Source organism: Neofelis nebulosa, chromosome 8 (assembly GCF_028018385.1).
Source record: "Neofelis nebulosa isolate mNeoNeb1 chromosome 8, mNeoNeb1.pri, whole genome shotgun sequence".
NCBI classification, from domain to species: domain Eukaryota; kingdom Metazoa; phylum Chordata; class Mammalia; order Carnivora; family Felidae; genus Neofelis; species Neofelis nebulosa.
The window spans coordinates 83,785,508-83,813,267 of NC_080789.1; the positions used below are offsets into that span (position 1 = coordinate 83,785,508).

The window sequence follows — 27,760 nt, forward strand, 5'->3', positions numbered from 1 at the left end:
GAGTGCACATGGAACACTCTCCAAGATAGATCATATACTGGGTCACAAAACAGCCCTTCATAAGTTTACAAGAATTGAAATTATACCATGCATACTTTCAGACCACAATGCTATGAAGCTTGAAATCAACCACAGGAAAAAGTCTGGAAAACCTCCAAAAGCATGGAGGTTAAAGAACACCCTACTAACGAATGAGTGGGTCAACCAGGCAATTAGAGAAGAAATTAAAAAATATATGAAACAAACGAAAATGAAAATACAACAATCCAAACGCTTTGGGACGCAGCGAAGGCAGTCCTGAGAGGAAAATACATTGCAATCCAGGCCTATCTCAAGAAACAAGAAAAATCCCAAATACAAAATCTAACAGCACACCTAAAGGAAATAGAAGCAGAACAACAAAGGCAGCCTAAACCCAGCAGAAGAAGAGAAATAATAAAGATCAGAGCAGAAATAAACAATATAGAATCTAAAAAAACTGTAGAGCAGATCAACGAAACCAAGAGTTGGTTTTTTGAAAAAATAAACAAAATTGACAAACCTCTAGCCAGGCTTCTCAAAAAGAAAAGGGAGATGACCCAAATAGATAAAATCATGAATGAAAATGGAATTATTACAACCAATCCCTCAGAGATACAAACAATTATCAGGGAATACTATGAAAAATTATATGCCAACAAATTGGACAACCTTGAAGAAATGGACAAATTCCTAAACACCCACACTCTTCCAAAACTCAATCAGGAGGAAATAGAAAGCTTGAACAGACCCATAACCAGCGAAGAAATTGAATCGGTTATCAAAAATCTCCCAACAAATAAGAGTCCAGGACCAGATGGCTTCCCAGGGGAGTTCTACCAGACGTTTAAAGCAGAGATAATACCTATCCTTCTCAAGCTATTCCAAGAAATAGAAAGGGAAGGAAAACTTCCAGACTCATTCTATGAAGCCAGTATTACTTTGATTCCTAAACCAGACAGAGACCCAGTAAAAAAAGAGAACTACAGGCCAATATCTCTGATGAATATGGATGCAAAAATTCTCAATAAGATACTAGCAAATCGAATTCAACAGCATATAAAAAGAATTATTCACCATGATCAAGTGGGATTCATTCCTGGGATGCAGGGCTGGTTCAACATTCGCAAATCGATCAACGTGATACATCACATTAACAAAAAAAAAGAGAAGAACCATATGATCCTGTCAATCGATGCAGAAAAGGCCTTTGACAAAATCCAGCACCCTTTCTTAATAAAAACCCTGGAGAAAGTCGGGATAGAAGGAACATACTTAAAGATCATAAAAGCCATTTATGAAAAGCCCACAGCTAACATCATCCTCAATGGGGAAAAACTGAGAGCTTTTTCCCTGAGATTAGGAACACGACAGGGATGCCCACTCTCACCGCTGTTGTTTAATATAGTGCTGGAAGTTCTAGCATCAGCAATCAGACAACAAAAGGAAATCAAAGGCATCCAAATTGGCAAAGATGAAGTCAAGCTTTCGCTTTTTGCAGATGACATGATATTATACATGGAAAATCCGATAGACTCCACCAAAAGTCTGCTAGAACTGATACATGAATTCAGCAAAGTTGCAGGATACAAAATCAATGTACAGAAATCAGTTGCATTCTTATACACTAACAATGAAGCAACAGAAAGACAAATAAAGAAACTGATCCCATTCACAAGAAGCATAAAATACCTAGGAATAAATCTAACCAAAGATGTAAAAGATCTGTATGCTGAAAACTATAGAAAGCTTATGCAGGTAATTGAAGAAGATATAAAGAAATGGAAAGACATTCCTTGCTCATGGATTGGAAGAATAAATATTGTCAAAATGTCAATACTACCCAAAGCTATCTACACATTCAATGCAATCCCAATCAAAATTGCACCAGCATTCTTCTTGAAACTAGAACAAGCAATCCTAAAATTCATATGGAACCACAAAAGGCCCCGAATAGCCAAAGTAATTTTGAAGAAGAAGACCAAAGCGGGAGGCATCACAATCCCAGACTTTAGCCTCTACTACAAAGCTGTCATCATCAAGACAGCATGGTATTGGCATAAAAACAGACACATAGACCAATGGAATCGAATAGAAACCCCAGAACTAGACCCACAAACGTATGGCCAACTCATTTTTGACAAAGCAGGAAAGAACATCCAATGGAAAAAAGACAGTCTCTTTAACAAATGGTGCTGGGAGAACTGGACAGCAACATGCAGAAGGTTGAAACTAGACCACTTTCTCACACCATTCACAAAAATAAACTCAAAATGGATAAAGGACCTGAATGTGAGACAGGAAACCATCAAAACCTTAGAGGAGAAAGCAGGAAAAGACCTCTCTGACCTCAGCCGTAGCAATCTCTTACTCGGCACATCCCCAAAGGCAAGGGAATTAAAAGCAAAAGGAATTACTGGGACCTTATGAAGATAAAAAGCTTCTGCACAGCAAAGGAAACAACCAACAAAACTAAAAGGCAACCAACGGAATGGGAAAAGGTATTTGCAAATGACACATCGGACAAAGGGCTAGTATCCAAAATCTATAAAGAGCTCATCAAACTCCACACCCGAAAAACAAATAACCCAGTGAAGAAATGGGCAGAAAACATGAATAGACACTTCTCTAAAGAAGACATCCGGATGGCCAACAGGCACATGAAAAGATGTCCAACGTCGCTCCTCATCAGGGAAATACAAATCAAAACCACACTCAGATACCACCTCACGCCAGTCAGAGTGGCCAAAATGAAGAAATCAGGAGACTATAGATGCTGGAGAGGATGTGGAGAGACGGGAACCCTCTTGCACTGTTGGTGGGAATGCAAATTGGTGCAGCCGCTCTGGAAAGCAGTGTGGAGGTTCCTCAGAAAATTAAAAATAGACCTACCCTATGACCCAGCAATAGCACTGCTAGGAATTTATCCAAGGGATACAGGAGTACTGATGCATAGGGGCACTTGTACCCCAATGTTTATAGCAGCACTCTCAACAATAGCCAAATTATGGAAAGAGCCTAAATGTCCATCAACTGATGAATGGATAAAGAAATTATGGTTTATATACACAATGGAATACTATGTGGCAATGAGAAAAAATGAAATATGGCCTTTTGTAGCAGCGTGGATGGAACTGGAGAGTGTGATGCTAAGTGAAATAAGCCATACAGAGAAAGACAGATACCATATGGTGTCACTCTTATGTGGATCCTGAGAAACGTAACAGAAACCCATGGGGGAGGGGAAGGGAAAAAAAAAAAAAAGAGGTTAGAGTGGGAGAGAGCCAAAGCATAAGAGACTGTTAAAAACTGAGAACAAACTGAGGGTTGATAGGGGGTGGGAGTGAGGGCAGGGTGGGTGATGGGTATTGAGGAGGGCACCTTTTGGGATGAGCACTGGGTGTTGTATGGAAACCAATTTGACAGTAAATTTCTTATATTAAAAAATAAAAAAATAAAAGTAAGTAAATAAATAAATAAATAACTAGAAGGAAAAAAAAAGAAAAAAAATGCAATAACGATCATAGCAACTGCATTTGTTTTTTTTAAAAAAATGTAATATTTATTTGTTTTTGAGACAGAGAGAGACAGAGCATGAGTGGGGGAGGGCAGAGAGAGAGAGAGAGGGAGACATGGAATCCGAAGCAGGCTCCAGTCTCTGAGCTGTCAACACAGAGCCTGACGTGGGACTCGAACTCACAAACCATGAGATCATGACCTGAGCCGAAGTCGGATGCTTAACTGACTGAGCCACCCAGGCACCCCATAGCAACTGCATTTGTAACAGTCAGGAACTAAGAAACAATCCAATTATTCATCAGTAATATAATGGATAAATTATGATCTATTAATACAACCCCATAAACAATGAAAGTGGATGAACTGCTGCCAATGAAATAACATCAGTGAACTTAATAAACATAATATTGAGCAAAAGATGCCAGACAAAAAGGAATACATGTTGTATGATTCCATTTATATAAAATTCAAAAACATACAAAATTAAACCATGGTGTTAAAGATCAGAATAATTATCTCTTGGAGGAGAGGAGTAGTACTTGGAGGCTACACAAACTGCTTCTAGAATACAAACAGTGCTCCACTTCTTGATCTGGATAGTGTTTACATGTATCACTGTTTTCTCACTGTTTTCACCATGCTGTGCAGTTATGACTTGTGAATTTTTCTGCATGTTAATTATACTTAAATAAAAGTATGTTATACTTAGATAAAATACTTTTTTTAGAAACTTGATGATAACAATAAAGGAAAATTAGAAAGGAGAAGTAAGCAGAGTTAGTTACAGTAATGAGCACTGACATATCTTGACAAGGAAAGAAAGGAAATCTTAAAAAATAGATTGATGAACTCAAAATGAGTGTTAAGAAAGCTTATTTAAGGTAGGAGAAAAATAGTCTTACCTGAAATAAGTCTAGGCCTATCATTATATTGCAGCATGTAGGGATTTGATTTTAATATAGTTCATCATAGCTTAGTCATGTCCAGGAATATCTCTGGCAGAGATGGCTAATTACTGCCCCTAAACCATCATTCCTTCAGATACACAATGCACAAGTCCAGGGAAACCTCAACACATGGCCACCAAGAATAAATCCTATTTGTCTCAGCCTCTGCTGCAGTTAGATAGGACCATGTGTCTATATTCTGCATAATGGAATGTGAACAGAAATCATGTATGCAACATCTGGATTATGCCCTTGGAGTTGTACTTCTCTGTGTCTCCTGTGTACTGTGATAACAAGGGCTGCAGCTGCCATCTTTCAGGTCAGAGACGAAGCTGTGAGTTTGATGTTAGGATGGAAAAGCCACACTAAATGCCCTGGATCAGCACATCTCCAGGCTAAATGAGAGAGAAATAATCTTGTTTAAGCCCTTGTTAAATTGGCCTACACCACATCACTACCATTTAATTTCACTTAAAAAGCTACTTGTTAAAAAGAAAACAAAAGTCACAGCTAAAAAGATATTAAGACAATTAAGTACATTTAAATGTAGAATTAATATTAGATATTGACAAGTCATTGTTCTTCCCGTGTGTCATTAATTGTGTTCTTTTTGTTGTGGTTATATTGGTTGTTCTTAGATTCATACAAAGATCTTAATTTTTCAATGGTTCTGTGATATAAGCATAGAGAGATCATGAAAAGTGGCAAAATATTAACTAGTAAAGCTGGGTGACAGATATACATATTTGGTTGTATTATGCTTTCATGTTTTCTTTGTTTCAAATTTTTCACAATAAAAATCTGAAAAAAATAAACATTTCTGATAGAATGTGGTATGCCCTTGGAGCTATTAGCACACAGAGGCAAGGCATGAGGACACCATGAAGGAGGTGCACTTAGGTTAACCTTTGACAAAGCAGATGTGTTTGCATTGTGTTGCCACCGTTTCTCCTAGGCCTAGAGAGAATTTGCATTCTTTTTGCTGAGATTACCTCACAGAATGTGGACCACACTGTCAGTCTTCTTCTGTAGCTCAGTTAAGTGGCAGGAATTAGTATGAAGATAGTATCCTATAGACATTGTTTTAAGCAGGCAGTGTGGTGTGTGCAATTTAATGTACCTTATTTGCATGCTGTCTGATACCCTTTGCCTATCATCTGTGATCCATATTGCACCCTGTAGTGGGATTCATTTTAATTGTAGACTCTACAGCTACAACTGTCTTCCAGACAATGTTATTATAGTAATAATAATAATAATAATAACAACAATGTTCCTTTGTTTCTGAAGACGGCAGAACCACACTATAAAAGCCAATCTGTTAGAAAATAAAGGAAACTAGGGGCGCCTGGGTGGCGCAGTCGGTTAAGCGTCCGACTTCAGCCAGGTCACGATCTCGCGGTCCGTGAGTTCGAGCCCCGCGTCAGGCTCTGGGCTGATGGCTCGGAGCCTGGAGCCTGTTTCCGATTCTGTGTCTCCCTCTCTGTCTGCCCCTCCCCCGTTCATGCTCTGTCTCTCTCTGTCCCAAAAATAAATAAAAAACATTGAAAAAAAAAAAAAAAAAAAAGAAAATAAAGGAAACTAGAACATAGATAACATGCAAGAATTAAACACTTAAAATCTCACCACCGTAAGCTCTATATATCGTAAGATCACATTTATGGAGTTTTACTTTAGTTGGACTGTAGGCAAGTTCTCATTACAGTTCAATAGGTCTGGCTTGTCTGTGCTGGGATCAAAATATTTCTTCCCTATAAGAACATATTTCTAATCCATAATAATAACAAAGGAAAAAATACAAGTTAGAAATAAATTATCTTTAAGTATCCTCTATATAAGTTATTTGTTCTCTATATTGATGTTTATACTTGTGTCACATTATTTACATTTATCGATTAAGAATTTGGAATGTTGAGTGTTACATCTCTGGTTTTTACTTAACGTTATATCTATCTATCTATGTATCTATCTATCTATACACACACATACATAGTACTAATCAATAATATAATTAGAAATTATATGAACTGATATGTAGGGGAAAAAATCTGACTATCCTTTAGAATAGCAAAGGCCAATTACTTGGACCTCTTACACATAGACTGAGTAGAAAATAATTAGTTGAAGGAACACTGAAAACTATCAAGGGTTTCTGTCCAATTTTTGTTATCAAAATAACAGCATCAAAAAATCAAGAACTTTTTTATAAAGGAAATTATATCACATCATGTATTCAGAGGTAATGATTTTTCTTTCTGTTGCTTGCTTTCAGAAAATTTATACTATAACATCACCGTATTCCTACAGGACATTTTTCTAAATAGTAGACAAATAAAACCATTTATATGTCTCTTCTTAAAGGTGAAATAAAGTTTTTTTTAATAATCATACAAAGAATTTTAAGACATTAGTTCTAATGACAGAATGATTGGATAACTTCATGGCTAGATCTGTTATCTAAAAACAATTCAACATTATAAGACAGAAGTATTTTAAAGTTAATTTACCTTTAGTTATGAAATATTATAATCTCATTTATGGAAAAATAATTAGTGAACCATTTTTTCACACAAGTAAGAAATACTATTTCAGGAAGTCAGAGTATTGTAAGATTAAAGTTATTAGGGGGGGGGCACCTGGGTGGCTTAGTTGGTTAAGCATCTGACTCCTGACTTCAGCTCAGGTCATGATCTTAAGCCCAGAGTTGGGCTCTGTGCTGGCAATGCAGAGCCTGCTTGGGATTCTCTCTCTCCCTCTCTTTCCAACCCTCTCCCGCTCATGCAAGTGTTCTCTCTCTCTCACTCTCTCCTTCTCTCAAAATAAATAAACATTAAAAAAACAATAATAAAGTTACTAAGGCTGAATGCTTCGGGCTCAAATAACCATCAAGAAATTGCCATCACTCACTGAAATTGAAATAAACACCACTGCTACTGATAATTCTGTCATTAAATTTCAAGAAATTATAGATGGGAATTTTTTTATAAATATTTTTATCTCTAAAATCAGTACTTTGTTGGCTGAAGAACAAGTTTTCAGGGTGCAATTCAAAACCTCCATCCTCAGGCCACTCAGTTTGGAAAGACATACATAAAACATTCACGAGGTTTGTTTCATGCCAACAAATTGCTCCAGAAGATGAGAAATGATGAGCTAGATTCTTACATCTGAGCCACTGTCTCTGGTATGGAAAATACCTTAGAAACCTATTCATGCCCCAGGTCCACAACTTACTATTCAGAAAGTTTTCACTGTGATGAGCCAAATAGCATGCTGACTCATTGGATTCAGAAACCTATTAGTGACTAAGAGAATCACTGTGTTAACCAGAAACACCCTGCATTTTTGTTCATCTTTCTTTCAGATCACACTTTCACATCCAGCCTCTGGATATTGTTTCTTTGTAATCAAATACTGGCAATTTAACTTGATAATTCTTCTGAGCTTTCAGAGAAAAAGAAAGGGTTAGATATAACTGAGTAGCTTTTCCTGTAGTTGTTTTTTTTTTTCCAGAGGAGCTCATTATTGTCTGTACTTTGAAAATTATTTTGCCTTCTTATCTTTTATTTTACAGGAATAAAAGAACATCTCATTTCTGGGCTAGAACTAAGTGGTACTTGGTATTTTTCAATTGAGTGCTATTTCAGTTTGATACTCTCATTTTCTGTGTAGAAATTAAACAAAGTTACTTTCAATGGCTGCTTAAGTATATAGAAGTGAAGGAAGCCACCATATCTGTCACCTCATTCATCACCGGGGTGAAGTTAGCTAAACTGAGAGGCTAAGCATCATTTACTTCTGTCCACACACCATCTCATGCCTGCCTCCTGATGCAGCCTGATTTCTGTACCTCCCTTCACTAGCTACTTCATTATTATGGCAGCTGTGAGTGTAGAAAATAGAGAATTTGAGGAATTTTACAGGCTGGTAAAATTACCCTGCAATCTCAGTTTTTAAAAATATATCTTTCAGATGGATATTTCTTCTCTCAAAGTTTTGATTAATTATGTCTTGAAATATAAGTTTCCTTTTAAAATGATTCACTGAAAACTTGGGCTTAATAATCACACAATACTCTTCAAGTAGTTTTCAAACCCCTTGTTTAAAGTTACCATTAAATAATGTCCTTAAACTTTATATTTCTTCTTCAAAGGAAAAAAATTCTTTTTTATAGTTTATTCTAGGATTTGTTTTAATGTGAAAAAAATCACTGCTTGGAATATTGGATTCTCAATCTCTCTCCTTTTGGCGGGGGGTTTGCAGGGACCACGAAAAATAAGACATCTGAGTTACAAAAGCAATAGGCAACGAACTTAAAGGTAAGTAACAGTATTGCAAATTTTCCTTCTCTGCAGAAAAATAAGAAGACTAAAATAATTTGTAAATATAAAAAGCCATCAGAACATGGATTGTTCTCATATATTCTATAGTCATTAATTTTCTGTTAAATATTTATGTTGCTTTTGGATGCATCAATTTTTATCTTCCCTGTTGTATGATAAACTTTCTAAGAATGGGAAACAAGGAAATTTCACATCTTTACTTTTTGCCCTATATCCTCATGCTATCCTTATTGGTGGATAAGTAAGGACAATTAGAATCCAGAGTCACTTCAAATACTCAAAAAACATTCTGCAACTATGCCAATACATTTTGGTTCCTATGAGCAACATATTATTAATAGCATAACAGAAATTGTTCTGGTTTAAGAGATTGCAGATGCTCTATAGTTTTCTGTCTCTTAAATGGCAATGAAAGGGAGGATTAGGAACTCTGACCTCTGCTATTCAGTTGATAAATGACCCTGTATCATTTAACCAGTCACTTTCTACATTGCCTCATCTTTTTCATGATATTAACAGCTAAGTAATTGAGGAAGATCTCAATGGCTTTCTGTTTTGTTGGTGGTTGTGTTTAAAGTGTTCCCCAAAGAGCTGATGACAAGTGATTTTTTGTGGTCAAGGATTCCTTTTGGTCAATATTCTTCTCTAGTTTACATCCTCTGCTGCTCTAGTGCATAACTGATCTAGTTATATGTTTTCTTGCTCTTTTTTTTATGAGTAGGCTTTATGTTTATTCCTTGGTTTAAGAATAAAGCTGGAGCCACCTGATCCCTAACTTGTTCGTATTCTAGACCCTACTGGCAGAAATGGCCTAATTTTACCACTTCACACAACCTACTGGCCTTTCATAGTGCCCCCTACAACCCACATCTGTGTACCAACCTTTCAGTTTTTCTTAGATTGCTCAGCTGGCCCAATTTATTTCAGCTTGTCTCTCTCTAGATTTTCTCTAATCATCATCATCTTCTATTTTTCTGAATGTCACCTGCTCTTTTACAAGTCTACTTTTACTCTCTATTTTTGTAGCATCATTACCCTTGAGCTTCCAACTTCCTAAAAATATGGTGGCCCCAACCTCTCTGTTCTTCTGAGAAGCTTTCTTCTCAGACACTTACTATAGGACATCAGGAATGTAGAGATTTCTTCAAAACACCTCATTTTAGAGCAACTGAAGTCTGTAGAGACAAGTTACCAAAATTCACCTTATAATCAACCACAGAACCAAAACTAAATCTAAGGTCTTTTAACTGCAGAGAACTGGAGAATCCAGCCTTGATCCCCACTGATATCATTCCTGCCCTCAGAGGTCTACCTTCCCTGGGACCCATTTCCTCCAGTTGATATAACCCTGAGCAGAGTGTAGTTGAAATGCAAAGGAGAGAATCTAAAATCCACCACAGACATTACCAACCAGCATTTCTACAATTCAATTACCTTTCATTTCTGTAGCCAGGAAAGAATTATACCACATATAAGTTGGAAAGTGGACATGTTATTATATATAAAAACAAGGATTTGTTGTTTTTGGGTTTGGTTGGGGGGAAAATGTTTTGAATCCTCTTATTGGATATTGGATAATATAATTTTGGGAAAGGTTTTTGGCCTCTGTTGGTTTTCTTCAGTTCTTATTTTGCTTAACCACCATGGTCACAAATTTGTTCATTGATTCCCCTCTGTAGGAGATTCTTTGGTAGGCTTGATTTTTTTTCCCACCCTGTTTTGAAAAGTTTCAGGTGGCTTACAGTTTTCTCAGAGCCTCCACCCCCATCTGGTGATATCTTTAGGACTGACCATCAGTGTGCCCTCAGAATATTTCTGAAGACTTTATTGGGAGCAAAATTTTACTGTATCTGTCAGTGAATAAATTTTATATGGTAGTCAGATCTTAGGCCAGAATGTCTATTTACGGAAAATTGTTCAGAGACTAAGTCATCTTTCAGTTCTCATTGATATTCATGACCTTTCCTTGGCGACTTATAATGCCATATGCTCATATAGCATTTCATGGTTTTCACATTATCTTGTTTGAGCCTATGAAGTAGATAGGCTGATATTATCTCGTTTTATGGTTGAAAACACTTTAGCTCAGAGAGATTCAGTGACTTGCCTAAAGTCACTTAGATAGTAAGTGACAGAGTTAAGACTAGAATCCTAGCATTAAGATTGTCTTTGTCTTATTGACCCCCTCCCAACTCATCTGAAAGGAAAAATACCTCTTCTTATTTAGAAGTAGAAATAGGAAAGAGACATTTTTACTCACAGAAAAAAAAATAGGCGTTGGCTACCATGAGAATCTTAAGACTGCTCCATACAGCAGAAAAGATTCAGGTCTTATTTCCAAAACTGCTAATTTAACAGACTGCTAATTGTTGGTACAAACAGCAAAGCAAAGTTCATTCTCAGGGATCTTTGACTGCTAATCACATTTTTGTGCTACAACTGATTAAAACCATGCAGTTGTACTTGGAGTCACAGCTCTCAAATGCTCTTTGCTCAGTACTTTGCAAGGAATGTGTGGGAGTTCTGCTGTGTGACTAATGGGCAGTGTAGGTGGGTGATGCCACAGAAGTTACAGAAACAGAAATTTCCATGAGTTAGAGTTAGAGAACTCTGGAATGACCAGGTAATTTCCCTGTGTCTGCCACCTGCCATATGAACTCTCAGACTTGCCAGGAGACACTGAGGAATCTAGGGTAGAAAATAGAGAGGGGATAAAGGGTAGGGACAGAAGCAGGATTTGTTACCTATCACCAGCACTGTCCTCAAGAGTATCCAATTGCTGGGGCGCCTGGGTGGCGCAGTCGGTTAAGCGTCCGACTTCAGCCAGGTCACGATCTCGCGGTCCGTGAGTTCGAGCCCCGCGTCAGGCTCTGGGCTGATGGCTCGGAGCCTGGAGCCCGTTTCAGATTCTGTGTCTCCCTCTCTCTCTGACCCTTCCCCGTTCATGCTCTGTCTCTCTCTGTCTCAAAAATAAATAAATGTTAAAAAAAAAAAAAAAAATTTAAAAAAAAAAAAAAAAAAAAGAGTATCCAATTGCTTAGGACCTGACAAGAAAGCACCAAAATTTGTAAACACAGGATATTAAATTCATAAGTGGTAACAGTGCCTATACCTAGGAGGCACTCCTAGCAAAGTACTGGTGATGGAGTCCTTCTGTGAACTAACCTATGTTCACATATCTCTTAGTGTTCTGAATGGCCCAAAGTGGACATGAGATGAACTTCTAGCCCTCCAAAGAAACTCCTTTGGGACCCTGACAAGAACCATCCATAACAATTTCTCCTCCTCCGATTTACTTTTTGTGAGCAATGAGTCCGTATTTAACAGCCCGGAAAAAGGGACTAATATTTAACACTCCTTAATGTGAAACCTTGCTAAAGAAGTCTTAAAAATCTAATGGTTACATTTTCTGGTGTCAAATGTTTTTATTTTTTAATCTATACTTAGTTGTATATTCCTGCCATTTACTCATTAATATTTTTCTCCTATCACCTCTCAAAGTGTTATGTTTCCAAAATTCTTCAGTTGAAATGTCATGAATATTTGTTTCCCACAACCTCCTTCCTTCAAAGTCTGCTTGACACCCTGTTCTCTATCTTCCCAGCCTAATCTTACTGTGTCACAGTTAGGTTGTAAGGAGGGAGTAAAAAGACCTGCAATCTATATTCACACTGGGTCAGAGGTATTCCAGAGTTTAAAGAAAACTAGATGTTTATGCAAACATCTCCAGTTCCACTTTCATAAGGGAGACATAGAACATAAACATCTCAGAGTGTGAGGTCTCCTTCTGACTCCTAGAGAAGACTCAAGCAGTTCCATACACAGAGAAAGGAAACTTTCCCTTTTTTATTACATTTTTATGTTTTATCTCATATATTTTAAATCCAGGAAACATCTTAGATATTTAATGAAAAAGATAGTTAGATAATATTCAGGTACCATCAAGAAGGAAATGAAGGGTACAAACATTTAGAAATGGCTCATCAAACTGGTTGCCTCAGAACAATTTTGATCTTCATATTCAAGGCCAGAAGTAAACAATATCCATGACCAGCTAATGAGATAGGTATGCTGCTTAAGAATCAAAGAGCCCCCTACATCATAAATCATCATTAAAACTGTAACCTAAATAAGCACACGTTACAGAGTTGAGTTAGAAAAGAGAAAAAAATGAATCCTTTCACCTTGGTGAAAGTTGAGGTATCACAAAATAATTTCTTCCCTCCTATTATTGTCCTTCATCCCTGAGTAAGTTCAAGATCTGCTATTTCCAGGGCTTAATTTAAGATTAAGCTGAAAGAAAGACTTTAAATATCTCTCCTTTATATTCTATAACAATTTCAGCATATTTAACATCTGTGTTATATTTCACCATGCACTGCCATTTATTTTATTTTTCATCAGGACAATAATATTCAAATCTAGAGAATACAAGGATACCCAACATGTCACCGCCAGCCTTTCACAAGGGAGAAGAAGCCAGCAGCAAGCAAGAAATGGTTTATTTTAGAAAAGATAATTCCTCAGGACTTTACGGTAACCATTTCTTAAAGAAGGAGATAAAGTTTGTGATCAAGTTAAACCATTTGTTTTCTAGGCTGTAAAGAAAAACATTGGTCAAAAGCAAAAGCATCCCAGTTTTCACTTTATGCATATAATGTTCCCCAATAACTAATTTCAGTCTTTTATAACCTGCCCAGCTCTTAGGTCTACCATTTCTGCCATTTCTGCAGGTGTATTTTCTAAAAGCATGTTTCAGAAATTCTGAATCTGTGGTCTGATTCTTTACACTTGGAATCTGTTCTGCATCATTAAAGCACAGATTAATTTAGCTTCCTAATGACTGGAAGTAATAGGTGATGTTTCTATGGAGTAACTAGTTGGGTGTTTTTAAACCCGCCTGCACTTACCCCAAATAATCAAAGATAGTGTCTTTTAGGTACAGTACTAAGTCCCAAATCTCATGTATATGAAATATCAAGAATGTTTCAATTAAATAATCTGATTGAGCTACTTTTTTATTCGACCATTCTTACTCCTTATTCTCTCATAATCTTATTCTATACCCGCCACAAGTATAGAATTTGAAAAATAATGAAATGTACTCATTTTTAATGTTGACCCTCTTTGTAGTCAGAAGGTATGATTGCTTCAGTTTCTGAGAACAAATCCCATCTATATCATGTAATGCATAATTTAATTTAACTTACATTGATTTATGTGTATTTATATAACTTGTGAAGAAAAATGGGGCATACACAGTCCTGGAATGTGAGGAGTGAGAGAAGTATGGATTTTTCCCAGTATCTGTTTAAAAAAATAAAGAAAAGTAGGGCACCTGGGTAGCTCAGTCAGTTAAGCATCCAACTTCGGCTCAGATCATGATCTCACTGCTCGTGGGTTCGAGCCCCACATCAGGCTCTATGCTGACAACTCAGAGCCTAGAGCCTGGTTTGGATTTTGTGTCTCCCTGTCTCTCTGCCAGTCTCCAGCTCACACTCTGTCCCTGTCTCTCCATCAGAAATAATAAACATTAAGAAAGAAAGAAAAGTAAAATAACCCCAAAATCCATCCAGTGGTGACTACTGAACTTTGTTTCATTACATTCAAACACCAAGACTAAAAATATCTTATTTTTAAAAAGTCGTATACCAAAGCACTCAAACATATACCAATATTCATAGCAGCATTATTCACAATAGCCAAAAGGTGGAAACAACGTAAGTGTCCATCAACAGATGAATGGATATTTTAAATGTGATATATGCACATAACAGAATATTATCCACCCATTAAAAAATGAAATTCTAATATATACTACAACATGAATAAACCTCAAAAATGTTAATGCTAAATGAAATAAGCCAGACACAAAAGGGTGAATATTCTATGATTCCATTTATCTGAGGTACCTAGAAGAGGCAAAATTACAGAAGTGGAAAGTATAATAGAATTTACAAGAGACTAGAGGAAAGAGTTAATGCGAAGTTATATTTAATGGGTATAGAATCTATATTTGGGATGATGAAAGCATTCTGGAAATAGTGATGATGGTTGCACAATATTGTGAGTGTATCCAATGCCACTGAATTATACATTTAAAAATAGTCAAAATGATAAAAAAAAAAACCTTTAATAAAACTGATTCGTTTTTCCAAGGTGAAAAGTAAAAGTCATATGCAAGTCTAAAGCATCTGAGAAGATATACATTGCTTAACAAAAAAAAAATTGTCAGATATTTTTGGGTTTAATATAAAAAGGATTCACATTAACCCCTGCATAGTGATGCAGCATAAATATTTTCTAGTCACCAGGCCACACTGATCACATTATTTCCTCATTCTTTGGACATTTAGGAATAGACTTGCCGTTTTCAGAAAACTGCCAATAATACTTTATGCTACTTTGAACTAGTAAGTAGTATCTTTGAATCGTGTGTTGGCTAAATTGTGTAGGCTGTTCTGTCTTTTTTCATGGTTACTATAGAAATTGTGTAGTCCTGGTGTTATGAGACGACCACAGGGCATCAGAGTACACAATAAAAGTTAACTTATTTCATGGTTTACAATTTCTTCCATCTGTCCCCTTTTGTGATTATCATGTTAACATTGAGAGTATAAACATACAACCAAAAGGGTTCTGGTAACTATAGCCAATAAGCGATCTCACCCATAACAGATTTCCAACCTCCTTCTCTCAAAGATTTGGATAGAAACACATGAAAGAAGTGGCATGTAAGCTTCAGGTGTTTCCAATTATTTCCCTCATATGAGCAAAGGTTTCCTAATGCAAAACACGTTTCAGCTCAGATAGTTTTCCTTATATTTAAAGATTATGTAGTTTCAGAAGAATTTCATCTACATATTCCTAATTCATCGACACTTCATCAATAACATAATATCTCCTCCAATCATTTCCTCTCTGGGTGGTTGAAAATATGGTACATTTAAGGACTGTTTACTTTTGCGAAGTGCACTTTCAGAAAGTGTATAACCTTTTGCCCCTGCAAAAAAAGAGAAATAAATGCTCAGTGCTGGGATTTGTAGTAGATTCCTTGCCAGTTAAGTCACCACAGAGTGTTCTAGTACAATGCCTCAACTATCTTCCTGTGCAAGAACTGTCAGTTTCTGTCCAGAATGGTATACGTGGGGGAAGATAGACCCACCTTTGCTGGTGTAAATCATTTACTGCCTAAATGTTAACACTCAGGCAAGCCTATTTAAGGATTACAAGGAGAGAATGTGGATTTGGAGCATTTTGTTTTCCTAAGCTTCTGTGAGTGAAAGTTACAACATTGATCATTTAGGCTTCAGCAGCCTTACATAGCAGTGAGCTTTATCTCACAGTTTCAGAAATTTCCACTTCATTGTTGCCTTCTGAAGGTTAGCAGCACCACTCTGTTTGTAATTACTTACAAACAGAGGACTGTAGGACTTGTGAGGATTATTTCATAGGGCATTTGAATAATGACACCGCTAAACAACATTCACTGTTTAGGGAAACAAATTCATCTACAGGTGGATGAGCCAGATGAATTACAATGAAAAAGAAATCCTAAACCCTACCTACTGCTGAATATTTTCCAAAATAGGTGAACATCTCAAGCCCTACCTCAGCACATTCTGTCTGCCCCTTCCTCTCTCTCTCTCTCTCTCTCTCTCTCTGTCTCTCTCTCTCTGTCTCTCTCTCTCACACACACACACATACACACACACACACATACACTTTATGATTTTGGCAAGAAATAATGAAAAAAAATGTGAATAGATAAACACTGCTCTGATGATGAAGTGTTTTTGGTTAATTGCCAATGAGTTTTGACGAGGAAGCCAAATTTTCAGATCAGTATCAGGGCTAGAGTTCTTTTAGGAGGTAAACTCCTGCTACTCTTAGCACTTGATCCCAAGTCCAAGTAGAGGAGGCATTAGATTCTAACAATCTGAGCAAGTTTTAAATGTATAGCAATAATACAACTTTGCACTTAGAGAATGTAAGTGGTTACCACTCATTTATGTTTATATACATATGGACTTGAAATATATCCATATAGACATATTCATAACATATTCATATTCTTTGGAATACATTACAAGAAAACTAGTTACAATTATAAATTTTGTTTTATTTTTAAAGTTTTACCTTCCTAATATTTTACTTTTCTTAGGCTAAAGACAGTTTCAGTAGGTTGAATGCCATGAAATTACCAGCCTGTTGTTTATATTTTACCACAGTATGAGAAAATGTAAAACTTGTGAAATTGTTTGAAAGCAGTATTGTCTGATCTACCTGTGTTCTGTATGTGTCCGTATTGTGGTCCTGAGAAAGGAGAAAGTTTTCTCTAAATAAGAGGTTAGTGTGATGGCCAGGCAGCCAGATTTTGCCTTAATATCAACAGATTGCAAGGATGAGTGATAAATACTCTTCCCTACCTTCTACTTGTTTTGCACATTAGATTTTACAGTAGTCAACTAATAATTAGAGTTAGGTCAAGAAGGAGGAACATAATAACTGTGAGTGGAAATATCATAGGAAATATTTTTCAAGGTCATTTCTCATAATTCCTGCTCTGCTGAAAACAGGGCAACTATAAAGAGCTTGGGGATGGGTGTGGGTAGGAGAACATCCCCTCCCAAGATAGCTCATCCAAGTGGCAGGCAAATTGTTGCTGACCCACGGCCTCTCCATGAGGCAGCTTGGGCTCCCTCATACAAGGTGTCTAGGTTCCAAGAGTGAGTGCCCCAAGCAATAGGAAGTGGAAGCTACCAATTTCTTAAGACCTGGCTGCAGAAACTGACACAGCATCACTCTGCCATGTTCTATTAGTCAAGGAGCTATGGAGCCTATATTCCAGGGGAGAGGACAGAGATACCACTTCTCTGTTGGAGGCCTAAGAATATTGTGGCCTTGTTTTAAAACCAGCACTACTTGTAAATCACCAAGAAAATACATACTTCTTTTCAATTTGATCTTGCCTTTTTTATCTCAGTTGGGAATGTGTGCCCCAATCTTGGAAAATAAAATATATCTCCTAGTTAATTTGGTGGACCAGTCGAATCCTGCTATTTCAAAGAATCACAACAAAACAGCAAGAAACTTTATTTGGGTATATTGTGAGCAAGGGACACCTGTTTAAAATATTGCCTTGAAACAGTAATAGGCTGTAGAAATTGTAAATTACCTCTTAATTTCCTGCACCACCTGTCTTGGACCCCTCAATATCTTTCTCTCTTTAAATCACTAAAATATATGTGGATTAGCTAGAGATACATTTTGAAGGGCCTGTAGTTGTATTTTAGTTAGTTTGTATTTTGTAGGCTCATTTTTCCCTGTCATGCATTCTTAATCACCAAATTTTTTTAATGTTTATTTATTATTGAGACACAGAAAGAGACAGAGCATGAGCAGGGGAGGGGCTGAGAGAGAGGGAGACACAGAATCTGAAGCAGGTTCCAGGCTCTGAGCTGTCAGCACAGAGCCCAACGCGGGGCTCGAACTCACGAACCGTAAGATCATGACCTAAGCCGAAATTGGACGCTTAACCGACTGAGCCACCCAGGTGCCCCAGTCATCAAATATTTTTTGAGCAACTAGTATTATATGCTAAGCACTGGAATTTAAAAGATACATGATTCATGGTTTTATGGGACTCATAGGCCAGTGGAAAACATACTTGTAACAAAAAACAAAAAAATCAAAGACATACTACATTAAAGCTAAACACAACATCTCGTGGGTTCTTAGAGAATGAAGAATACCAGATAGGTGCCATGGAGCTGATTTTAAGAGAAAAGTAAAGATACTTCAGGCAAACGGAGAAAAGGAAAGTTAATCGGCACATGCAGCAAATAAATGGAAGGCACTGGGTGTTTTGAGAAATGGCCGTTTATATTGGTGCTCATAGAATATGGAATGAAAGGGAAAACAAGGAAATAAGGCTTGTAAGGTAGATTGAGCCAATCCTGAGCTTTGTGTTCTGGGGCCAAGTGTTTGAACTTGCTCCCATACATTACAGAAGGGACATAGTAATTCCAGATTTGCCTTCGGAGTCTGTCAGTACATTGGAAAGTGAGAGATGGAGAAAGAATTTGTTCCACTGTAATATGATGACTATTTTTCTAAGAAACCTTAACTTTTCCAAACTCACTTTTTATAAAACTTGCTTTAAAACAAAAAAATAAAAACAAAATTTTTTTTCAGTGAGAAATAAAAACATGGAGTATAGCATTTCTGGCTACACATATATAGTTATAAAACTTGAAAGTCATTGAGCAAATGCAGTGTTTGATTACATCTAGCTTTGGCTTCAGAGTAAAGGTCTATCTTGCTGTCAGCATACGCTTCTGAAAATTCTCTCTACCTCCGTCATCTACTGTTAGAACACAACATACAAATAAAAACTCAAAGAAGGCAGCCATGGTTTGTGTGATGGGTTCCCCACCCCCCAGGAATTTAATGTTAAGCCAATATCAATCTGTACAATTAACTCATGTTACCAAGTTAATAATGGCATATTGTCGAATCTCCTTTGTGAAAATATGCTACTGGGAAATTGCCAGGAAGTGGCAAGGAGTGGTCTCAGGAACTGAGTAAGGTATTCTGTTAAGGGGGTGTGAACCTAAATTAAAAAGTTGGCTTGAATTATTCTAACCCTATGTTATAGAATTTTCAGGTAAAAACTTCATGGGGAATGGGAAGATAATTCTAATTTTAAAAAGACTTTTGAAAAATGTGCTAATAAGAATGACCTATACTTTTTTAAGCCTGCACTATTAGCTTTTCCAAAGTGAAAATTAGCTCACATATTGTAGTTCAAGATCCCACATTGGTGCTTACTCCCCTATAGTTTGAAATCTGAAGTGAAGTCCAAGGTGTGTTAAATCTTCTGGTTGATTTCTGGTCAAATTATGCTTCTCTCTTCTGTATTTATTTGCATATTACTATCCTAATTAGCATTTTATTTTTATGTAAATTATAAACTCTCTAAATGTTCCCAAGGACTCCTCCTGCCCTCATTTTGGGAAACTCTCATCTTTCCCAGTAACTCTGGGGGATTATTGATTATATATAGGGGTTGTTCCACCTGGTCACAAATTACCTCCTGCTGAATTCTCCAAGGGCTATTCTTGTCTTACCTTCTGCATTTGCTATCCTTTCCCTCAAGCTAAACATTACTGGATACTACCAGAATGAGGCTGAATACTACCAGAATCCTCCACACCCCAAAGTACTTCCTACGTAAGGCTGTGTGTGTCCAGCACACATTGCATTGGGGCAATAGAGAGGATTCATGCGACTTAGTCTACAGCACAGCAATTAACTTAGAACTGAATGTTTAACATATCTGTTCTGAAGTTTTTGCAACATTCCCAGACAAAATTCTGCACCCAGGGGCGCCTAGCTGGCTCAGTTGGTAGAGCATCAGACCCTTGATCTTGGGGTCATGAGTTTCAGCCCCATGTTGGGTGTAGAGATTCCTTTACAAAAAGATTCTGGGGGTGCCTGGGTGGCTCGGTCAGTTAAGTGTCTGACTCTTGATTTCTGCTTAGGTCATGATCTCAGGGTCATGGGATTGAGCCCATGTCAGGCTCTGCACTGGGCATGGAGCCTGCTTAGGACTTTCCTCCCACATTCTCTGCCCCTCCCCTGCTCACACATGTGCACTCTTTCTTGAAATAAATAAACATTAAAAAAAGATTCTGCACTCAGTTATAGTGTGTGTGTGTGTGTGTGTGTGTGTGTGTGTGTGTTTGCCCACACCAAGCAATTCTCCAATCTTAGCTACAATTTAACTCAATTCTACCACTACCTGGAGAAAGCATCAAATCCTACAGGTTAAGGGCTCAGTCCTGTCTGATTGCCCACCACCCCACCACCACTTTAGATGCCCCTCACAAGTCCAGGTTGTCACCTGTGCTTCTGACCAGAGGTTCTGGTGCTTCTGACCACCTCTTTAGATCAGAGGTTCCGACGGACCCCTCCTTGAATTAGATGAATTCACCAAAGCAGCTTGCAGAACTCAGGAAAACATTTTACTTACTAGATTACCAGCTTTTTATAAAAGGATGTAATTCAGAAACAGCCATATGGAAGAGATGCATAGGGCAAGGTATGGGGAAGAGGCTCAGAGTTTCCATGCCCTCTCCCAGAGCATACTACTCTCCCCAAATCTTCACATATTCACCAAACAGGAAGCTCTCCAAATCCCATATTTTTGTGTCTTTTCGGAGGCTTCATTACACAGACATGATTGACGAAATCAATGGCCACTGGTGATTGATTCAGCTCCCCTTCTCCTCCCCAGAGGTTGGGGCGGGAGGTGGGGGGTGGTAATATGGAACTAAACTCTAATCACTAGGTTGGCTCCCCTGGCAACCAGCCCACATCTTTAAACGTTTTCCAAAAGTCTCTTATTAACATAACAAAAGCTCTCTCATCACGGGAAATTACAAGGGTTTGGGGAGCTCTGTGCCAGGTACAAAGACCAAATATATATTTCTTACTATAAATCACAGTATCACACCATCTCTGGGAACTTCTCAAAGACATTCCTCCCATAAAAGTATGTTGCTTCATCAACCTTCCTTCTTAGCCCCATTTCCTTAGCTTCCTAGTCCAGTTCTAACTCCAACCATCCCCCCACCTCCATGGTTGACTTTCCTATTACTTCTCTTATGGAAAATTACTCTTTCTAGCTTTTTTCTTATTGTTGCTAAATAAGTCAATCTTTTCCAAAAGGAACCCTGATTTCAAATTTAAGTAATTAAGTAATGTCTTCTGCACTCTCCAGTATATCCATTGGCCCATTCTCTAATCAGCCTTTGATTTTATCATTATAGAATGCTGAAATATTATTTGGACTTGTTTGCTAGTAGTTTCATTTAATAATTGTTTTTATAGAAAGAAGAGGAAAAAACAGTTATTGAGCACCTACTTTGTACAAGCCACTGAACTAGACAGCTCTCATTTTATCCTCAGGCAACATTGGCCCCCAACACCAGCAGTCAACTAGAGCTCAATTGCAGCTGTTTTATTTACATCTGCCCAATTGCTGTATGGCTCACCTCTGTCAACTGTCTACATCTATTTCACTTTTACAAAGGCAAAGAACTTTGCCTTCTGGTACTCTGGCATGGTGCTAGTCAAAGATTAGTCTCTAGAACAGTTGCATTGAATCACCTGGGAGCTTGTTGAAACCCATCACCTTAGAATCAACCCTAGACTTACTGAGTTAGAATCCACATTTTAATTCTATTCCTCAGTGGTTAATATGCACATCAGTGTTAGAGAAGCACTAATTAGAGTTTTAAGTATATTACTCGGATCACAGAAGCTTTGCACATACTTCCTGATTAAGTTGTGCATTCAACTAGAACTACTAACTCAGCCTAGAAGATGTTGATGACCCTACGCCTCCAGAAAGCAAACAAAATAGTTTAATCGTGCAAAAGAGAAAGGAAAGGCTTTAGTTCTGAACTTAAGCTATTCATAAAAATTTTAAGAAGTGATTTTCATTTTTCAAGTTCCCTTCCATACCATCAAATAAAGTTTCCTTTTGTCCACACCTTAACTGTAAATCCTTCATTTTTAACTTTTATAAATTTATCCATTCCATCTAGATAATAGATTTGTTAACTTTTGTTCACTGACAACTAAGGGACATATGCCTCAATAAGTTTTGTAATTGCCATGTGTTTCAGAAATGATATCCTTAAAGAGGAGGTACTATGGTTTAAATTTCACTTATGTTAGAAAAATTTTACGAATATAAGTAAATCCTCTTTGAAATTGCCAAATGGAGTTTGGCTAGTTCTTTTGCAGCTAGCAACAAACACTATAGATTTCTGTCATTATCTATAGTGTTTCTTTGCTAAGTGTAGGTTTGTTTGCTTATGTCTTCCTATTTTTTTTTTGAAAGGGGGACTTAGGAGATGGAAATATGGGATAATGTTACAAAAAAGTAAATTGTACATTATAAGCTTATTCAAAACTTTTAGATGTTCAACAAGTAGGGAGAGCTGATTTGGAGCAGGGAGCTGGAATCTCAAAAGATATTTGCTGAACTGTTTGTTTTTTTGTTGTTGTTTAACCTCAAGTAGTTACCAAAAAATAAATTTTCTGGTTTCCTTTAGATTTTATCAGTAACATTTTCACAATATCTCTTTGGTATAAAAATAAGTCTGGGGTGCCTGGGTGGCTTAGTCGGTTAAGCATCCAACTTCAGCCCAGGTCATGATCTCGCGGTCTGTGAGTTCGAGCCCTGCGTCGGGCTCTCTGCTGACAGCTCAGAGCCTGGAGCCTGCTTCTGATTCTGTGTCTCCCTCTCTTTCTGCCCCTCCCCTACTCATGCTCTGTCTCTCTCTGTCTCAGAAATAAACATTTAAAAAATTTTTTTAATAAATAAAATAAATCTAATATATTATTTCAAAATACACTAATAAACTGGTAGCCATATCATAAAGATACTGAAAGCTATATAAATAAGCATGCTTGAAATCAGTACCTACAATCTTTATATACCGTTTTTTCTTCTTTTTGTTTTTCAATAATATTATTGGATTTTCTTATGTAATTTTATCATAAACATAGTACATATTGCTTCATAGTCTTTATAACTGCTTAAAATGCCTTGAGTTGAATCTCATTTATTTATCTATCTATTCACCTATAGGACATTCAAATCATTTCCTAAATATTTCCTATTGTAAACAATGCTTCAAGAGACATATTTATGCATATTTATTACTTCTACATGTCAGATTATTTACTTGGTGTCCAAAAATGCTAATGAACATATTATTTTAAAAATAAAAATAATTTAGGTGCACCTGGGTGGCCCAGTCAGTTGGGATTCTCTCTCTCCCTCTCTCTCTGCCCCTCCCCCCTCCCAGTCTCTCAAAAATAAATAAATAAATTTTAAAAATAAATAAAAATAATTTAGGGAGAAGAATTTAACTTTAACTGAAAACTCTAATTGAATAAAGTGTGAATATTTACTAAATCTAACTCCCTCATTCTCAACTCCAAAAATTAAAAAAAAAAAGGAATTCCAGAAGAAAAACTCAAAAGTAACTATCTGGGTAACTTAAATACACTTGCTTTTTCTGTCAACTACCTGGAAAATTTGAGGTTAATCCCCTTTCTGAATGAACTTTCTTTGCATAAATAGACACAATCTTAAGGTTAGTCAGTATACTTAAAGCTGTTGGTCCTCCAAGTCCTATTTAGTTCTCCAGATTATTTATTTCAACAAAGAAATATTTTAACCAAGGGGTTAAAGGGTTAGAATTCTAATTCATAAATTTTGTGGGGTTACTACCTAAGAAACTTTCGCTTCAGCCATTAAGTATTCATTCTTAAAGGACCACACTGGTATTTCTTATAACCATTTTATTCTCTGCTACTTGACTTAGATGTGTAAGTTCTGTGTCAAAATCAAAGGCTACTAAAAATTTCTTAGATAAATGATGAGCAAACAGTCTAAAGTTAGAGAAATATTAGTGGATCCTGTGGCAGTAGTTATAGTGACAAAGATATTGTCACTACTTTGAAAACCTTAAAAACACTTTACCAAGCTAGATGGTTAATATAAGTGAACACACATTCTGAAGTGCACTGTGACATGGCAACATTCTCTTCTTGAACATAGAATTTCTGGGCCCCAGAATGCCGTTGACAAATGATAATTAATTTAATTGTGAACAGCTGTTTCCTGAGCCTGGGCCTTTTTAAGTGAGGGGGCTGAACATAATAAACACACTCACCCAGGAAGGCGCAAGGAGGATAGGAGTTCAGGGATATGAGAGGTGAATCTTCTGAAAAAATTCAAAATGTGATAAATTTCGCTCCCCGTTTCTTCATTTTAAAAGGAACGACACTTGTCTTTATCTCTTACATTTGATTACTGACGCTCACTGAGAACGTTAGCAAAGAATCTATCCAGAATTTAACTGGTTTTTTTTAATAAGGAAAAGAGACACCCCCAAATCATTCTCAAAAAGTATGATGAATCAAGTTATTGCATAAATATTAATAGTGTCTTATTGTGGCAGTTTAGATTGGTGTTAAGTCCTGGGCTTTATTTTTTTTTCCTATGAAAGTAAATTGTCTTAGAACATCAAGATTAATGATCTCTGACAACTGTAAAAAATATAATTACTGGGAAATGTAAAATTAAAGACAATGGAAGCTGTTGAAGCTAATGTGGTTCTGGGATCGATATGAAGTTAACAGTTATTAGGTCTCAACATATCTTCTGTTGATTCTAATCAAATTTAGCCAGTTAATCACTTTACCTCGTAACGGTCAAACGTGTGTTGCTGACAACAGCCATTTTATAGCCTGAAGTTTAGAGTATGCAGAATTCTTTATTTATTGCTTTTTTTCGTTTCCATTTTGTTTTCATACATATTCTGAACTGTTTTGCAAATTATTTCACTTTTATCTAATCATCCACAATCAGCTATTTTCCATTACCACAAAGGAAAACACTGCTGAAGAGATTTGAGTTAGAAAAGTAAGGTAGTGCTTAACTTACAGCCTTTAAGTGAAAATTCAGAGGAATTTATTTTCAATATTCTTTACATCTTGCCATACACACACACACACACACACACACACACACACATATATATAAAACCTTTGAACAACACAGGTGTGAACTGCGCAGACTCACTTATCACGGAAATATAGACCCGTACTGTAAATGTATTTATGTATTTTCTCTTCTTTATGATTTTCTTAATAACACTTTCTTTTCTCCAACTTACTTTAAGAATATAGTATATGATACATATAACATAAAATGTGTGTTAATCAACTGTTATCATTAAGGCTTCCAGTCAACAGTAGGCTATTAGTAAAGTTTTGGGGGAGGCAAAATATATGCAGATTTTCAACTGCATGGGGAGTCAGGGCCCCTAGCTCTTGTATTGTTCAAGGGTCAGTGTGTGTGTGTGTGTATGTATGTGTATCAGAAGAAAAGGCAATACACTAATATATGTTGGTGACTTAAGTATGTATCCGCTGACCTAACTTACTGAGTAAATTAAGTGGTTACTTTAGTTTTGATTTAAAAGAAGTCTTGAGAAATCTGACTGTTCAAGAATTTCTTCCTCCCCCTCCTCCTCCTCCTCCCTCCTCCTTGCCTTTAACATGGACCAGCTATCAGTTGAATCACCAGCAACCCTATTGAACCATGAGGTGAACATTGGAATGGAAGTTGTGTGCTTAGGATAACAGATAAGGAAAATAAAAGCTTGGATCGCCAATACTGTCTTAAAGATATCATAATGTATCCCCAAACTAAGAGAGAAATAAACCATATCAAGCTTAAGTCACTGTTATTTTGTCTTGTTTCATACTGTTGTTTTGTAACGTGGAGCTAAATGTGATCCTGATACACAAAGGCAACATGGACATTATGGAATATGCAGAGAGAGCACCACTGAGCTGGCATTCACCCACCACTCTCTCACCAAGACACCAGAGCTAGAACACATTCATGGAGAAACAACAGTTTTAAATGAACTTTTAATATATGATTATAAGATATTATGAATTGGTTTAAGGATTTCCTATCAGGAAAAGATCACCCAGATTATGGTCTATAGTGAAAAACAGAAAACTACATTATAAATTTCTCAACCAAAGGATCCATAAATACAGTTTTCCTGACAATACTTCTCAATACTCTAGTCATGTGTTTGTGGTTTTCTCCCACTATTCACAAAGTAAAAGAGGAGGTTGTGATGTGTACCATTGACAGTGTATGCTCATAATATTTTATTCTTATACAAATATACTTATTTTAGTTCCAGGAAAATACTTTGTCATACATTCAACATGTTCTTCTTAAATAAAAATAGTTGAATTCCTTTTATAATAATGTAAAAGATAAAGATTATCATAAAAACACACAAATTCATAGCAGCATTATTTGTAATAGCAAAGAGTTGAAAAGAACCTTAAATAGTCTGGCAATAGAATAGAGAATCTGTGGTATGTCCATAGGATGGAACACTATATAGTAATGAAAATGAACAGCTATACACAAACATGTAGATGAACTCACAAATACTGTAAAAGAAGCCAGATATAACAGAGTACATGCCATATGAGTCCATTTATGTAAAGTTCAAAAGTAGGAAAGATTAATCCCCCATGTTAGTAGTTAGGATGGTGATTTCCTTCAGGGGAACCAGTGATTAGGAGGAGGCAAGGTGAGGCTTCCAGGGAACTGATAATTCTTCATTCTATACTCACGTTATAAAAGTCATAAGTTTACCTTGTAAAAAGTCACCTAACTATAAATTTATAATTTTGTACCTTCACATATATAACATACACTTAAATAAAAATTTATTTGGATAAAAGCAAATTGAAATAAACACCACCTGATTCATATTTTCCCATCCTTCTTCCTGAATCCAAATAAGAAGTTAGAACATCCAACATCTTACCCTGTAGCCAGCACCAGGATTTTAAGTGACTCAGTGATCACCTCTTCTCCATCCTTTGTTTTTTCCTGGATAGTCTCATTTTTAATAGGAATCACCTGGTCCCTATGAATTCTCTTTGTATCATCTCAAACTTCTCCAGTATCACATTTGGAGGATTATTTGGGGGGTAGGGGATGGTCTCAAATTCTAGATTTCTCTCCATCTGGTTTCTCTTTTATCCATTTCTTCAGTTTGTTCCCATTGGCAGACAGGTACTTGATCCTAGTCAGTGACAGCCCAAAACACATAGGCCCAATGAGTGGTGACATACTCTAGCTATGACTGATCAGTGACTCATCCACTCTCCTAGTAGGTTATTATATTTGGAGCTTTCACTTTAGATAAGCTCATCTATAGGGGTTGAAAAAAATCTGCTAGAGCCCTGACTTTTAAAATTATTATTACTACTACTACTACTACTACTATTATTATATTT

General features: G+C 36.7%; 1 protein-coding gene across 18 annotated transcripts in view; it reads left to right on the forward strand.

Moving 5' to 3' along the window:
* The window catches only part of LMNTD1 (lamin tail domain containing 1), a 485,471-nt gene extending 458,989 nt beyond the window's left edge, over positions 1-26,482 (forward strand). For 16 of the 18 annotated variants that reach the window (XM_058743304.1, XM_058743303.1, XM_058743306.1 and 13 more), the window contains 2 exons: positions 8,748-8,803; positions 13,232-13,841. Coding sequence is in view for 2 of the 18 variants with exons in the window: in XM_058743309.1 (XP_058599292.1) it covers positions 8,748-8,801 (54 nt within the window). In the remaining 16 variants the exon portion in view is untranslated. Of the gene's footprint in view, positions 1-8,747; positions 8,804-13,231; positions 13,842-25,987 lie in introns of those variants that run through there. The other 2 variants (XM_058743305.1, XM_058743313.1) reach the window with 2 other exon arrangements.
* Positions 26,483-27,760: the final 1,278 nt, after the last annotated feature.